This window comes from Thamnophis elegans, chromosome 12, assembly GCF_009769535.1.
Source record: "Thamnophis elegans isolate rThaEle1 chromosome 12, rThaEle1.pri, whole genome shotgun sequence".
In the NCBI taxonomy this organism is placed as follows: domain Eukaryota; kingdom Metazoa; phylum Chordata; class Lepidosauria; order Squamata; family Colubridae; genus Thamnophis; species Thamnophis elegans.
Genome location: NC_045552.1, coordinates 29,838,541 through 29,853,821, shown reverse-complemented (window position 1 = coordinate 29,853,821; position 15,281 = coordinate 29,838,541). Strand labels below are relative to the sequence as shown.

The 15,281-nt window shown below is 47.3% G+C and overlaps 1 protein-coding gene and 1 long non-coding RNA gene across 5 annotated transcripts in view; one reads left to right on the top strand and one right to left on the bottom strand.

The window, feature by feature from the left end:
* Nucleotides 1-1,019: 1,019 nt before the first annotated feature.
* On the top strand, nucleotides 1,020-13,920 carry TXLNA (taxilin alpha). 4 transcript variants are annotated; one of them, XM_032227270.1, is made up of 11 exons: nucleotides 1,020-1,236; nucleotides 3,328-3,584; nucleotides 3,758-4,075; nucleotides 4,559-4,650; nucleotides 5,658-5,828; nucleotides 7,487-7,681; nucleotides 8,529-8,648; nucleotides 9,582-9,656; nucleotides 10,239-10,331; nucleotides 11,037-11,132; nucleotides 11,890-13,920. In XM_032227270.1, exons 2-11 carry the CDS (start codon nucleotides 3,362-3,364, stop codon nucleotides 12,217-12,219), a joined length of 1,713 nt encoding a protein of 570 aa, XP_032083161.1. In that variant the 5' UTR covers nucleotides 1,020-1,236; nucleotides 3,328-3,361; the 3' UTR covers nucleotides 12,220-13,920. The 4 variants fall into 4 exon arrangements, with proteins under 4 accessions (XP_032083161.1, XP_032083160.1, XP_032083157.1 ...); XM_032227269.1 differs by having other exon boundaries at nucleotides 1,020-1,307; XM_032227266.1 differs by having other exon boundaries at nucleotides 1,020-1,312.
* Nucleotides 4,411-15,281, bottom strand: part of LOC116515309 — a 16,009-nt gene continuing 5,138 nt past the window's right edge. Inside the window, exons 2-3 of the long non-coding RNA XR_004256236.1 lie at nucleotides 5,566-5,696; nucleotides 4,411-4,747 (exon numbers count right to left, since the gene is read on the bottom strand). This is a non-coding gene — a long non-coding RNA (uncharacterized LOC116515309). The remainder of the gene's footprint in view (nucleotides 4,748-5,565; nucleotides 5,697-15,281) is intronic.

Below are 15,281 nucleotides of genomic sequence, written 5' to 3'. Positions count from 1 at the left end.
GTGCTAATGGTTGATACGGTTTGCTGCCAGTGTCCTAGGTATCAACCAAGTACTTTCTTAAAATATAAGATGTTCCGAGTAGCACATTTTTTTGCAATTCCGCTGGTGTTATTGCAGGAAGCTGCAATTTGTTGATGTATCTTGTAAAATTCTTGGACACGGTACCAAGTTCCCTGATGACAATTGGTATCACTGTTATATGCTTCATCCATAGCCGTTTAGTTTCGATGGCCAGGTTTCATGATTTTTTTCTAGTTCTTTTTCTTCGATATCTCCAGGAACAGCGATATCAATAAACTACACTTCGGCCCTCCACAACCATGATATCTGGCGTGTTGTGCTCCAAATGACGATCCGTTTGTATTTGAAAGTCCCACAAGATCTTCACCTTCTCATTTTTGATACCTTTTCCACTTTATGTTTCCATGACTTTCTGGATACAGGTAAATCATATTTTTTATATAATGACCAGTGGATTAATTTAGCAACTCGGTCATGTCTAGTTTTGTAATCAGTTTGTGCGATTTTGCTGCATTCACATATTAAATGTAAAACAGTTTCGACTTTGTTATTGCAAAGTCGGCAGTTTGGGTTGTCAGTGGAATTTTGTATCTTCACTTTCATGGCATTCGTTTTTAGTGCTTGTTCCTGAGCAGCCAGTTTTAAACCTTTTGTTTCTTTCTTTATAGTTCCCCTCTTAAGCCATGTCCATGTCAAGTTGTCATCACATTTCCCTTCAATGTTTTTCAAGTGCTGTCCATGCAAAACTTTGGTTTTCTATCTATTTAATCTGTCATCCAGCTATTTCCCCTTATATTCTGCCTTTGTTGTTGTTGTTATTATTGCCGCCTGAAGTTTGGCCACGTTTAAGCTCCCAGGAAGAAACCGGTTCCCACCCCGAGGGATGCTGGGAATTGTGATTTCGGGCCACCCGCTTCCTTCCCCAAGAATGAGGGCCGCCGGGAGTTATAGTCCAATCCAGATTCCCGCCTCGGGTGGCGCTTTTTCTTCCGACGTTTCCCAGCATGCTCTTCTCGCTCCCTCCCGCTGATTGGCCGCTGACCGTTAGCGGCGCAGAGGCAGTGCGAGTCCCGGCTGGAACTGCTTCCTTGCAACCCTGGGAAGCGTTGAGGAGCCGCTAAGCGGAGAGAGGCTGGAACGAGAACCCGGCAGCCACGAAGCAGCGGCGAGGAGGAGGCCTAGCGGCCGCGCCAAAACAACAAAGGGGATCCTCTGGTTCGCTGAGTCGCTTCGCACGCGTCATACTTCTCGGGCGTGACGTCACGGCGGCGGGGAGTGACGTGATAGTACGGTGGGGAGAAGCCTGTGGAGCTTCCCGCGAGGGGAGGAGGAGCAGCACGACAGAGGGGGGGCGAGAACGGAGGGGGGCGGGAGGAGGGCGTGGCCTGGGCGCGGCTGTCGCCGGTGGAGGCGAGGGAACACCCCCCTCTTTACAAGTGCGGCTTCCAGCCACACCTAGCGCAGCCCCCCCCCCCTTGAGCCGGTCCTGTCTGGGGGGGGGATAGGAGGAGCGGTAAAGGACTATTTCAGTAGGGCGGATATGGGGTGCAGGAAAAATGGTAGGGCGGCGCCAGGGACAGAAGAGGTTGGGCTCCCCTTCGAATAGTCGAGAAGGCAGATCCAGAAAGACCTCCCTGGAGAGGGAGGGGGGTTGTTGTCTCTAGAGCAGAGGTCTTCAAACTTGGCAACTTTAAGACTTGTGGACTTCAACTCCCAGCAGGCTGGAGAATTCTGGGAGTTGAAGTCCACAAGTCTTAAAGTTGCCAAGTTTGGGGACCCCTGCTCTAAGATTGGAATACTTTTCCAGACTCTTACTGGAATTCGTCCCTGGCGGGGCTTGTAACGCAACTAAGAGGATCTCTGAGTTTGCGAGTCTCCAAAGTGCTGGCAGTGACAAATGATTGAGCTTTGCTTAAGGCAGGAGCAGTGCAACCTTTGCATCTTTCTTGGTGGCCTAAGGAATCCTATTCTTTAAATCCCTGGCAGAGAAGTAGAGTCATGAAAGGCAAGAACTTTAATAACAATGATAAATGGAATATCTTTTTTTAAAAAAAGAATCTCCCCCCAAAATCAAGGAAAAGATGCAGATATTATGATGCTGTCCCAGTGCATGTCATGTCTTTACTCACTTTGTGATATTGTTCTGCCAAAATAAGTGCACCTCCCAGTTACAAGAGCTCACCCGATCTGAGGTCATACTACTTCCTAGACAACCGGTCAATCAATCAGTGATATTCTGCAATGTGTGACAGCAATAGGTACTAACTTGCTGAGAGCAAACAATTGTTAAAATTGCCACTTGTTGGCTGTAACATTAGTGTTCCTTTGGCCGTTCCAGTTCTTACTGTATTTTTCAGAGTATAAGACGCAACGTTTTCCCCCTAAAAAAGGGTGAAAATTTGGCTGTGTCTTATACATTGAATGTAGCCCCACCCACCCGCTAGCCCCCACCCTTTGGCCTCGGCCTCCCAGCAATTTACCTCCTTTCAGCAAACACGGAAAATGGGGCTTGTGGAGGCTGCAATAGGCTATGGCAATCCCTGAAGCCTGAAACAGCTGATGATCAGGAGGTGCTGAAATTGAAAGTGAAACTTGCTGTTTGCTGCAAATTGCTGGGAGGCAGAGGCAGATTTTTTTTTCTTGTGCTAATCAGGCTGTTTGCTGCAAGGAGGTCTCAATATCTATAAATGCCTATAGAATGTTCAAATTATTACTTATTTTTTAAAGACTGCTTTATTATTGTTCTAGACAATTTAACAAAATGAAGAAGCTTTTTAAAATAAATGCTTGATCTGAAGAGGCCCAGTGCTATTCTATCTTCTTTTAAATAGCAGAGAATAAGGTGATGTGCCAGAAAGCCACAACAATTTTAACAGCTCCTGTACAAGTATAGTCTGAAATGTAACAGTGTCCTGTTGTCTAATTAGACCGTGACTTAGTCATGTTTGGAATAGATCTATTTAAATAATTGGGAGCAGTTAGTGTGACTACATTTAAGAAAACTTTCTGGCATTAATGTATTGCCATAATGTACATTTCTCCAATTCTTTACTATTTCTATGGGTCAGGCACACATGCACAGAAATACACCACACAGTGTATATTGTCTGTACTGTTTGCTATTTGTTGCAAGGAGGCAAATTGCTGGGAGGCAGATTTTTTTCCTTTATTTTCCTCCCCAAAAGCTAGGTGCATCTTGTACTTTGAAATGTCTTATACGGTATTTAATCTTTATGTGCATGTGTGCTGTTGCCGGACAGCGAATAACCATCCCAAAATAATGCCCTTTGTTTTTGTTTTACATAGAAACTGCCAAAAGTGGCTTTGAAAGCGAGGTAACATGAAGAACCAAGATGGCGAAAGCAAAGCTTCTCTTCTACCCCCCAGTCCTTCCCAAATAAGAGATACTCTGGGGCCAGAAGACAGCGACTTAACCGAGGCTCCTGGAGGGATTGCAGGAAGTGGGGATTGTCGTCACCAACTTGGCCTCTCTGGCTTGAAACACTTTACTGATGACAGGCTTGAAATGCCAGTAAGCGAGGAGCAGAGGAAGAAAGAAGAGGGTGTGTTCCCCTGAGATTCACTAGTTTTATTTCTTCTTAAATGTAGAATCATTTGAGAGATAATTCTTACTTTATCCTTAACTAATTCTCTCAACAGCTGTGTTCTGATTTCTGTTTTCCTTTTTGGAACTTCTCCCCTCTTAACGTTGAATGGTGCTTTCTATTGTCTACAGCCCATCTGGTAGAGGAGGCTCTGCCTTGCCAGCCGGTCCCCGATGTTTCTGAAGAGCTGAGCCGACAGCTGGAGGATATTCTGAGCACTTATTGCAGGGACACCAACCAGGAAGGGCCTGGAGAGGACAACGGCCAGAATGAGTCTGTGGAGCTAGACGAGCCAGAGAAGTGCCGAAGCGAGTCCCCCCGAAACGGGGACCAAGAGCAGAACTGCCCTGAGATAAATGGCGAGAAGGAGGGTCCCAGGGGAATTGGCGATGAGAGTGGAGAGCGTGATCACAAACGAGTCCAGGAGAAAAAGAAGCCCAGAGGGCTTGGTAGGAAGTTCTCTGCTGACAGGCCTGCATTCCCTTTGTTCTTCCAAAATTCAGGCAATGTGGAGGCCCAGGAAGGGATGAATGCACACAGAGGCTACCCTTGCACACACACATACAACCCCAGTTGCTAAATCATCCCAGCTCTCCGTATCCTTAAGGAAACTTGCAAGGAGAGCATTAGCAGTTAAAATATTAATCTTGGATGGGGCAGCCAATGTTAAATCTTTTGGGGGGATTTTTGGCATCCCACAAGCCACCCACCTCTTCAGGTGGTTGTGTAACTAAAATACAGGGAAGCTCCCAGCTACCTTAGCTTGAACGATTGTAGCAGTCTGTAACTGGAATATGTCTAAGTTTTATTTCCCACATTCTAGAGGCTTTTTAGTTCCTAAGACAGTGCTGTTTCCTCCTCTCGAATACTGCCCTGCTGCCATGTTTTTGTGCTTGCTCTGAATGAGATTTTGCTTTGTCCTTTGCTTCCAGGAAAGGAGATCACTCTTCTGATGCAGACCCTCAACACCCTCAGCACCTCTGAGGAGAAGCTGGCAGCCCTCTGCAAGAAATACGCAGAACTGGTGAGTGCCTTTGCGAGAATTTTCTCCACGTATGCAAGGAAATGGGTTGCCCCCAAGGGGAGAGTTGTATGCCTTCAGATCATCTTCACTTGGGCAGCTGCAAGAGAGAAAAGAATCTAGAACACAGATCCCTGTTTTGTGTTGGCATCCTTGATCAGAAAAACCCAGCAATGAGTGATGATTTAAAAAGGCTGATTAATTTAACATAACATGTCTGCATTTATGCATATCCAAGGGGAATGTAGACGGAAAAGAACTAGTATCTAGATAGAATATAATTCTTTATTGGCCAAGTGTGATTGGACACACAAGGAATTTGTCTTTGGTGCATAGGCTCTCAGTGTACGTAAAGAAAAATAAAATAGAATACATTCATCGAGATATACTACCTATAAGATAGTCATAGGTTTTAGCTCAGTAAAAGGGGCCATTCTGCTTCACTCCAGATACAGTGGCTGATAACGGCTGCCCTCCTTGCCCAGCAGCCTTGCTGAATTACTGAACAGTCGGGGCTGTTTGGTTGGCAAAGGCAGAGCAAGTCAAAGAGGGAAACCCATTAGCAGCAGGAAAAGAGGGATGCCTCTGTCAGAACCTTTCTCCTTCACAATTGTAAAGCCTGTTTTTCAATCTTGGCAACTTTAAAATGCCTGGGGAATTCTGGGAGTTGAAGTCCACACATCTTAAATTTGCTGGGCTAGAGAAATACCGTTGCAGAACATACGTGATGAACTTTACAAACAGCTCAGCCAGGGAAGACAGGTTAGTGTGAGAAACCCCCACCCCACCCAACTCCTCCTTGGATCTTGTTGCTATAGTATAAGGGAGCAAGTGAAGGAGTAACAATGTCCCGCTGTAAAGGATCTACTATTCCTGCCTACCTCAATAAACTAGAGTTCAATATTACGGTGTCTTTACCTTGTTCGCATTTTTCATGGAGATTCTTCAGTCATTTCTGCTACATGATGTACTCATTCCTTATTTTCCTTCCTTCCCTTCTGTCCCATCAGCTGGAGGAGCACCGGAACTCTCAGAAGCAGATGAAAATCCTGCAGAAGAAGCAGACTCAGTTGGTGCAAGAGAAGGACCATCTCCGAAGTGAGCATAACAAGGCTGTTTTGGCTCGCACCAAACTGGAAAGCTTGTGCCGGGAGCTACAAAGACATAACCGCACCCTCAAGGTACACAAGGCTGCCTGATGCCAGCAGAGAAAATTGTCATAGCCTACCTTGACTTCTTCCAACCTCCCACCAATATCCCACCTCTCAGAGCCCATTCCAGGAGTTTTCCAGGCATCTTCTGGCCCTTTGGTGGGGAAGGGAAGGATAGGGGCATCCTGTTGTAGCCTGCCAGTGGCCAGTGGAGCTGGCAGCAGATTCGGACAGTGAGGAGGTTGGGGAGGAAGATGGGCCAGTCCTGGAGTCTGGGGAAGGCTCTGATTAGGCCTCTGCATTGGAGGCAGAGAGGGGGCCAGGGCCGTATGCCAGTTATCAGCTGCTTTCAGAGTCAGACATCAGTGAGGCAGAAGAACAGTTGGAGCCTGTTCCCAGTGTGCACAAGTGCAGAGTGGCCAGATGAAGGGAACAGCTAAAGAACAGGGGTAAACTTGGGAGTAAGGCCACAGGTGGACGGTGAATGGCCCCTCCCAGAGGAAATAAAAGAGGAGCGAAAGGGGAGTGGAGTTTTCAGGAGACAATTAGTTCGCTTAATTGGTTCGTGATTCTCCGAGACACCTTGCCAAGTTTGCAGATTTCGGTCTGTCAGCTCTCCAAGCCAGATAAGGTCTGTGGCTGTAAATCCTTGAAAAACTTTGCTAGATCTGAATGAGCATTCTGCTCATTCAGTCAATTAATAAAAGGGGTTTTGTCGGGAGCAGGAGTTTGCTTCATGCTCTTGGGAAGCCTCGGTCAGAACACTTTCCTTCCTCTGGGTCAACACTCTATTCAGGGAGGAGGAGGAGGCTTTCTTCTTCCTCCCTGAACAGAGTGTTGACCCAGAGGAAAAGGGTTATTAGGCTTGGGAGCCAGAGAGGCTGATGACAGATAGTTTTAATTTATGACCAGTCTTTAGCGACCATTCAAAATTGGGATGGGCCCCTAAAAAGGGACTTGCAACACAAAGTTCTATCGTCGTCATCCCCGCTCACATGACCGCATTTTGGTCGTTTGGCAAGGCCGGTGGTTACAGCCGTTTGTCGCATCCTGCAGTCCACTGTGTTTTTTCCAGGAACCGAAACAGGCATTTACTTCCGGTTTGTGGCAAAATCTCACCCCCTTGTGGGTTTTCACAAAAGGTTTTCATAACAGCTGCTGTAGTAAATGATGACCCACTTTACAACCATCCTGACTTACAACTGAAATCGCAGCCTCAGATCCTTGTAAGTCAAGGACTGTCTGTATATTTTAGTCCTTCACCTCAAGTATGACCAGGGTTATAGTATCATGAATAAGACAAGGGCATATTTTTAAAAATACAAAATGTTAAAAACCCTCTCTCCATATAATGGAAAGAATAGTCAGCATCTTGCCCACAATCACAAGAAATACAGGCCTAGAGCCAAAGGGCCCTCCCAGATGGTTGGTATCCAGCCCACGGGAGGCCAGGCATAGCCACTGCCCTGTCATGACACTAACAGGCCATGAAGGAGAAAGAGGGAAAGAGCCTGGCTGGGATTCGACGGGGGTGGGGAGGTTTCTGAATGGCTGATTGCAGTTCATGGTTCTTGAAGCCCAGCCGCTTTGGCCTGGCAACATCTCCCCTGGGGGGTTTGTGAGTGGGCTCTTTTGCGTTGTTGGAGTCGTTGTTCTGCTCTGTGAGGCTCTTCGACTTGCCTCTACAGGAGGAGGGTGTCCAACGAGCTCGTGAGGAGGAAGAGAAGAGGAAGGAGGTAACATCCCACTTCCAGGTGATGCTCAATGACATCCAGCTGCAGATGGAGCAGCATAATGAACGCAACTCCAAACTGCGCCAGGAGAACATGGAGCTGGCCGAAAGGCTGAAGAAGCTCATTGAGCAATATGAACTGCGAGAGGAGGTGAGCATTAGCCATTATGATCTCAAGTGATGCTGGTCGTTAAGTGAGATCACCTCACTTAACGACTTCCCCATCCCTGCTCTCCCTGATGCAGTCATTAAGTGCAGCATGGGGTGCCTCTCTTGGGGGAGTACTTTCCGCACCCCCAAGACACCTGTTGCTCCACTTCCCACCACTTGGGCTACCTCCACTTCTTGGGCCTGCTTCCCACCCCACTGGGCCCCACCCACTCCCCCTCCGCCTTTGAAAATCTCGGGAGGGGACGTCAGGCCCCTCCGTTGCTGGGCCACATGGCACAATTCAGTCACCATTTTCCAAAGTGCCCCATTGAATTGTGGCTGCTCAAAAAATGACGGCTGCTTCAGGGCTCATTGCAGAGTCCAGCAATGAAGCAGCTTGCTCTGCTTTGCTTTGCTTATAGAAGCTCTGCGGAATTCTTCTGCAGCGATGCTGATGTTGCGGGTTCCGTTAGGCATCTGACAAGCCATGCTGGACGAGGGCAGGGGCTGGCCTCCCCCATATCGCTGCCATTCGCATGGGAGGCCGGCATCACCTGGGACTGAGCTTAGCTTGAAAGAAGCTTTGCCCTTCCTTACTTGGTTGCCCCCTTCAGGAAAACCTTTCTGTGTCCCCATGTTGTTGTGATGACGCCATTGGTACATATCCAAATGCACCATTTCATGCCCAGAAAATATCTCAGCCTTTTTTCCCACAGGGCAGAATCAGTGTTGGGACAAGCGAGGCTTCCTTTGGGGAAGGATCTTTGCCTTCGTATCAGGCTTGGGAGTTTGGCGCTGAGTCAGCGGTGGCCGCCCTCGACTGACGCCTGTTGTGTTTCTCTTGGCAGCACATCGACAAGGTCTTCAAACACAAGGACTTGCAGCAGCAGTTGGTGGATGCCAAACTCCAGCAGGCTCAGGAGATGTTGAAAGAGGCGGAGGAGAGGCACCAACGGGAAAAGGACTTTGTGAGGCTTTGCGTGGTTGTGTCCTTGTTTAACAAACCGAAAGCTGGGGGACGGCCACGTTGCCCTCCTCAAGCAGGCAACGGAAGGGATTAGGAGAGAGCAGATTCTGGGGCAGCTTAAGGAAAAGAGGAAGGATCTTGAGCTACCATGGAAGAGGCGGGGGCTGAAAATCCCAGGAGACGGGGGGAGTTGTCAGGAGTTCTAATAACCAGTTATGGGTTGTCCTTGAGTTACAACTGCTTGTTTAGCGACTGTTCATAGCTACAATGGCACTGAAAAACGTGACTTATGACCTGTTCTCTTACTAACAACCGTTGCGGTATCACCAGGGTCATGGGATCAGAATTCAGGTGCTTGGCAACTGGCATCCATTTATTACTGTTAGGGTATCCTGGGTGTGTGTGTGTGTGTGTGTGTCATGTGATCTCCATTTGCCATCTTCACAGCTGGCTGCCAACAAGCAAAGTCAGTGGCCAAAATCCAGATTGTTTAGCAACCCTGAGGCTCCCTGCAAAACTGCAAAGCTTTGCTTAACTACTGTGGCAAAAAAGTCATAAAATCGGGTACGACTCATTTAACCCTTAACTGCCTTGTTTAGTAACAGAAATTCTGATCCCATTTGGGGTCGTAAGCTGAGGACTGCCTGTATGCAGCCACAGTGTTCAGAGAGATCTCCTTCTTGGCGGACCCATTTATCAGTGAGGCATGGAGATCCAGATTTGGAAAGAGCTTCCTAGAGGGGGAAGATGCCAGGCTTTCGCCTTCATCCTTGGATTCCATCCTTTGGGAGCAGAGGCTGAATAGCAACTGGGGGTAGCAGAGGCAGGCCTTCCACGGAAGGAAATTCCCTGCTAGTCAGAGAGACTTCCTGTTTGCTCATCCAGAGGTGGCACTAACTTTCCGCCTTGTTCTCTTCTTCCTTCTCTCCTGCAGCTGCTGAAGGAAGCCGTGGAGTCCCAAAGAATGTGTGAGTTGATGAAGCAACAAGAGGCGCACCTTAAACAGCAGGTGGGGTGGCAGGGGGCATCTTTGCTCTGGTTCAGTTGGTTTAGCCCAGCAATCTCCAATCTTGGCAACTTTTAAGACCTGTGGACGTGGCTGGTTGGGGAATTCTAGGAGTTAAAGTTCACAGGTCTTAAAGTTGCCAAGGTTGGAGATTCCTGTTTTAGCCTAAGGGATGTTTGTCGCGTCCCAGAAAGGGGGCTTGGAACTTGCTTTGGGGTTGCAAGGCTCTAAGAAAGGAGACACTGTCTTTCCCAAACCAAATGTGGGATGGATCTGGGCCATCTGTGACAGAAGTCCAAATGGTGGCTTGTAGGTAGTGGTGCAGGATCAAAACAGGAGCAGGGATTTACTTGGTTGCTTGCGACTGCCATCTTGACTTTTTGGACACCGCCTGCACCCATAGACAGCCTGGGATGGGACTTGGCAACAGCCACTGCTCTCGGGGCTGGAGAAGAGGAATTTGTCCTCCTGCCACGTGGCACCTGCCATATGGTGCCATCCTAGTTTCCTCCCTCCTGACCCTATAGAACAGCTGCCAACATGAATGTTCCAAGCAATCATTCCTCTCTGCTTTCTCTGATTCAGCTGGCTCTTTACACAGAGAAGTTTGAAGAGTTTCAAAACACCCTTTCCAAAAGCAGCGAAGTGTTCACCACGTTCAAGCAAGAAATGGAGAAGGTATAAAGTGGATCAAGGCTATTGGGGGCAGGAGCGGGGTGGGATGGGGGGCGAGTCTGACTGACCGGTGCAAAAACCTCAAGGGAAGACCTTGAATCTAGACCGATGTTTTCCACTCTGCTTCTGAAAGTGCTGGGAGAGAGAGGGAGGGAGGGAGAGAGAGAAAGCACATGTATGTGTTGTGGTTGCCGCATTGCTTCTGCCTTTGCGGTCCTGCTGTGCCAGAGGCTATTGAGGGAGCTGGGGTTGCAGCGGGTGCCACCAGGATCAAGAAAGCTTTTATGGCATTTTTGCCCACTTGCAGCCTTAGGACAACTCTGGCTTACAGAACTGCTTTTTTGCAGGAAAAAAATCCGAGAAAATGGGTTAGTCCAGTTTGGCCGATCTGCTCTGTGGCAGCAGCCACCATGTCCCTTCCATTGCCACTGTTTTTGTACCTATCGAGACTCCGTGAAATATTTTCATTTCTTGTTTGTTTCCATGCTTCCATACAAGGTTCTATCTTCCTTGTAAAGAAATCAGTGGTTTTATCCATCCTCAAATGCCTTTGATTGCAAGAGCAAGAGCTACATCACTCAATATACAGTTTCATATTCCATAATCCCAGTTTTTGGCTTGCTGAAGAGCAGCAGGACAGGCTCAGCTCCCAGAATCTTGGAGGCGCTTTGTAATGGCTCTTTCCTTGTTTCTGTTGCCACTGTGTAGATGACCAAGAAGATCAAGAAGCTGGAGAAAGAAACAACGATGTACAGATCCCGGTGGGAGAGTAGCAACAAAGCCCTTCTAGAGATGGCGGAAGAGGTAACGTGGCCCCCTCCTCTGGGGAGACCGGGGCTTTCGCTTTGTGTGTGTTTGTGTGTGTGTGTGTGTGTGTGTGTAGCGTAGTTAAACAGGGCAGCCTTCCTAAACAGATTTAAGCCATCTATTTCTCACAAAAGACTGACAAACAATAAAAATAAAGATAAATCTAGAAACAATTAAAGTTTTTAAAGTTACCTAAAATCTGAGACCAAGGAGATGGCTTGTGCAGGTCTGAGGACTTATCCTGCTGACCATCTACAGCAGGGGTGGGTTACGGCTTCTGTTACTGCTGGTTCGCTCAGGGATGTGCTTCGCACTTGATGCACACTATGCAAAAAACAAGATGTCTGTGCCTATGGCACCACTGATAGAACTGGTTCGGGGGCGTGGCTGGCTAAGTTACTACCTATTTGCCCAAACTGGTAGGAACCCACCCCTGATTTACAGCAAGGAGTCCCCCATCGGTGCTCCAAGCCAACCGGCGAAGCCATGTTTTAGGGACCCCCTGGAAGGCTGGGCGGGGGAGCAGATCTCATCTCTGAGGGTAGGACGTTCTTCAGGGCAGGGGCCAGAGGGCAAAGGGCTCTTCTCAACAGCCCCAACCAAAATTCCTGCTGAAGGGAGTGAGTGGGGCGGGCTGATCCCATTGGGGCGAGAGAATCCATTGGCTTGTCTTTTGAACTTCCTTCTGATGACTGTCTCCAGACGTTTTCTTCCAAAAACTGACTCTGACATTGATGCTGCTCTTCCTGTACAGAAAACCCTCCGGGACAAAGAATTGGAGGGGCTCCAAGTGAAAATCCAGCGCCTTGAGAAGCTGTGCCGGGCACTGCAAACCGAACGCAATGACCTGAATAAAAAGGTCCAGGATCTGTGTGCCTTTGCGTCTCTGACCACGGGGGCAGAGGTGGAGGATCAGCCCCACGGCATCCCGAAAGAGTTGGCCCTGCAGGGCCCTCGGGCAGGAGAGGACTTTGATCTGGCCCAGACAATGGGCCTCCCAGGGCCCCCCGAGCAGCCTGGGGCCCCCAGCGCATGTCTGGCACCCAGGCAGCCGGCAGAGGAAGCTGCTGACTCTGCTCCGTAAAGGTGAAGGAAATGTGGGCAAGTTGCAGCTTTCTCCAGGTGGATCCATTCCTCTTTTGAAGCCCCGTGCTGGGATGAAAACTCTTCCGGGGCTTTCAGGTTAAAGCTTTTGACAATACTGAATGCTTCTTTGGCTTTTAAAATAATCTCTCTGTATTATCCAACATGATGTACAGCAGCAACATCCACCTTTTATATATAGATCTATAAATGAGATTGACTCTGTTCTGCGTGGTGCTGTGTGAACATTTAGGTATGTGGCAAATCCAGCCATGAGCCTTTTAAGAGGTGGGAAGCAAAGCAGGGGAAATTTGCTAATTCTGACCTCCTCCCACTGCAACATCTGGCTGTTGTAGCTCTCAGTGAGTGCCATACTAATGCAGATGCAAAGCAAATATCCCAGTGGGACTTTTGAGGGTTGATTCTTTTTTCCACCCTGAAATTTTCTTTCTTTTTCTTTTTTCAAGTACCAGATCTGCCCTTTAAAGCCAGTGCTGGAGACTCAGGAGTTTGATAATGTGGTAGTTTATTCTTTTTAGTCTGTAGTTTGCAGGGTGGGGACGGGGTTGGGGGAGAGAAGGTGGGGAATAAAGCTGATGTGTTACTGTGACATGGGGAGAGGGAAGAGACCAAGGTGCCCCCTTCATGGGTGTGGGTGGAGGAGGCATCATCTCCAGGACTTTGCTACTTCCAGAATCGATGTCTCAATAGCCTTATGACTTCACAGTTGCCTCGATGATTATATGTGTGCATGCACATAAACACACAGACACAAGCAAGTGTATGTATGTACTAAAGATTTAATCCAAAGGTTTTGCTTCCTTAACTGTTTTGCACATGCTAAGCATTCCTGCCTGTGTTTGTGCCTGGTGAATTTTGGGTGGCAAAGTAAATTCTCCTCTCTGTAACTTTCAAGGAGACAAAACTTAACCTCCCAGTCCAGACCACAGAGGCCATGGGCCCAGGAGCTAGAACAACCTTGGTCCAACTCTTTGGCTGCCTGAGGTATGTCCCAATAGCACTTTTGATGGATTGTTTGTCTACAGGATCATGTGAGGTGTCCTCCGAGGTTTGGGGGTTATTTTGTTCATTTGGGCCCTTCTTCACTTATAGCCAATTCGTTATTTTAATTCGTGCCACTTTTGGTCTTAAAAGCAATCATAAACTTAACTCTTTTAGATGGAAGCTAAATCAGGGCCATTTTAAGTATTAATATAAAATTCTTCTATTGCTAGTAGCTTCCTTTCCACGAGAGAGAGAGAGAGAGACAGAGACAGAGAGACAGAGAGTGTGTGAGTGTGTTGGGAGGGGTGCTCACGGTTGAGCTCAAGGCCTGTCTGCTGCCATGTCCTGTTCCTCTCCCCCCATAGCAGTTCCTCTGGAAAAATAGGCCAGAGTTTTAGGGAATGAGAATTATTACTACAGTTTGTACAATGTAATCCCTGCCCCAAATGGGAGACTGGGGCCCCTGTTTTCTGTGGGGTTCAGTTGCTGCTGAAATTTTCCTCCACTCGCTCAGCTGGCAAGAAGAGAATGGGCTGTTGTAAATGGGCCCCATAGATTGTAAGCTGGGGAGATCATCTTTGTCCATATTTTTCTCTTGTCTTCTGCAGTGTCAAGAAAATCTTCCAATTTTTAATGCTGTTGTACAATAGACTTTCTGTTGTATGTATCTTTGTACCCAATAGAAATGCAACATGTACCTGTTGTTTGTCTTCCTTTTTTGTCACCCATTTTGATCCTGTGAGAATTTGATACCCTGCTAAACTACCTCAGGAGTGTGTGGGGGTGGGTGGGTGTTGCCCTGGGAAAGAAGAGCCGAAGTAGTGGGAAACTGTTCGTGCCCAGCGGGGTCAGCAAAGGGCCCAAAGGTCTTTCCAGCTAAAGAAGCAGACACTCCCTTGGGCAGCTGCAACAAGAAGATGCAGGAGGACATGATCATTTTTGTCACCAAAAGCAAAGACGTAATAAGAAGAAAAAAAATGATGAATAAAGCCTGTATTTTTACCAATTTTTGTCACGTGGCTAAACAACTTAAGATGATTGATGATATAATGCTGAATGATGCCAAAGCTGGAAATAATGAGGAAAAACTGTTGGGCCAAATGGCCTAGATAAGCCCGAAAACAATTTGTCATTTTATATCAAAATGATAATGATTCCTTCATTGCTAACAAACATATTCTTCAAATCAAAATAATGCCTAGACAGAAATAAAACTGACTGTATTGATACATACTGACTATATTGAGAGGTGAGAAAGTGTAATTATAATAGCAAAATAGGGAGTGGGTTGACTGGGACAGATTGCAAACTGCTCGTGTGCAAATTCCCAATCGGACTAAAGCAAAAGAATAAACATTACTAGTTTCCACAATATGTTTTTCAGTACACTTAGACTTATATACTGCTTCACAGTGCTTTCCAGCCCTCTAAGCGGTTTTCAGAGTCAGACTCTTGCCCCCAACTAACTAGTTCCTCATTTTACCAACCTCGGAAGAATGGAAGGCTGAGTCAACCTGAAGCCTGGTGAGATTTAAACTGCCAAACTACTGCCAGCTGGTGATCAGCAGAAGTAGCCTTCAGTACTGCATTCTAACTACTGCGCCACCACAGTTCTATAACCCCCATTGTCAAAGACAACAACAGGAATCGCTTTGAGTTCTGAACTAATGGATGTGTAAAGAGGAACCAAGGGAGGGTATCAAATGTGAAAGTGAAAATAGAGTGTGCTAAAGATGAAGAAACAGAAGGTGGCATGCTGGATGTCAGAACAAACATCTGGAAATTGTCAAGAAGGAAAAAAGAGGCCAAAGTCAAGAAAGATAAAAATCTTGGGAAGACTTAAGAGTTTGAGAAAGCTGGTAGAAAAAACAAGGCACAATGTCACACTGTAATGACACTGAAGGTAGAAACAGACATGGAAAAGGTCTTTCAAGAGATCTCGAACTCAGAAGGAGATTCCAACCTCAAATTGGTGTAGTAAAGGACACCAATGGAGAGAGAGACCTGATTGAAAGAAAGATGGAAGCAGGGTACTGACAAGTACAGAAGAGATGTGGA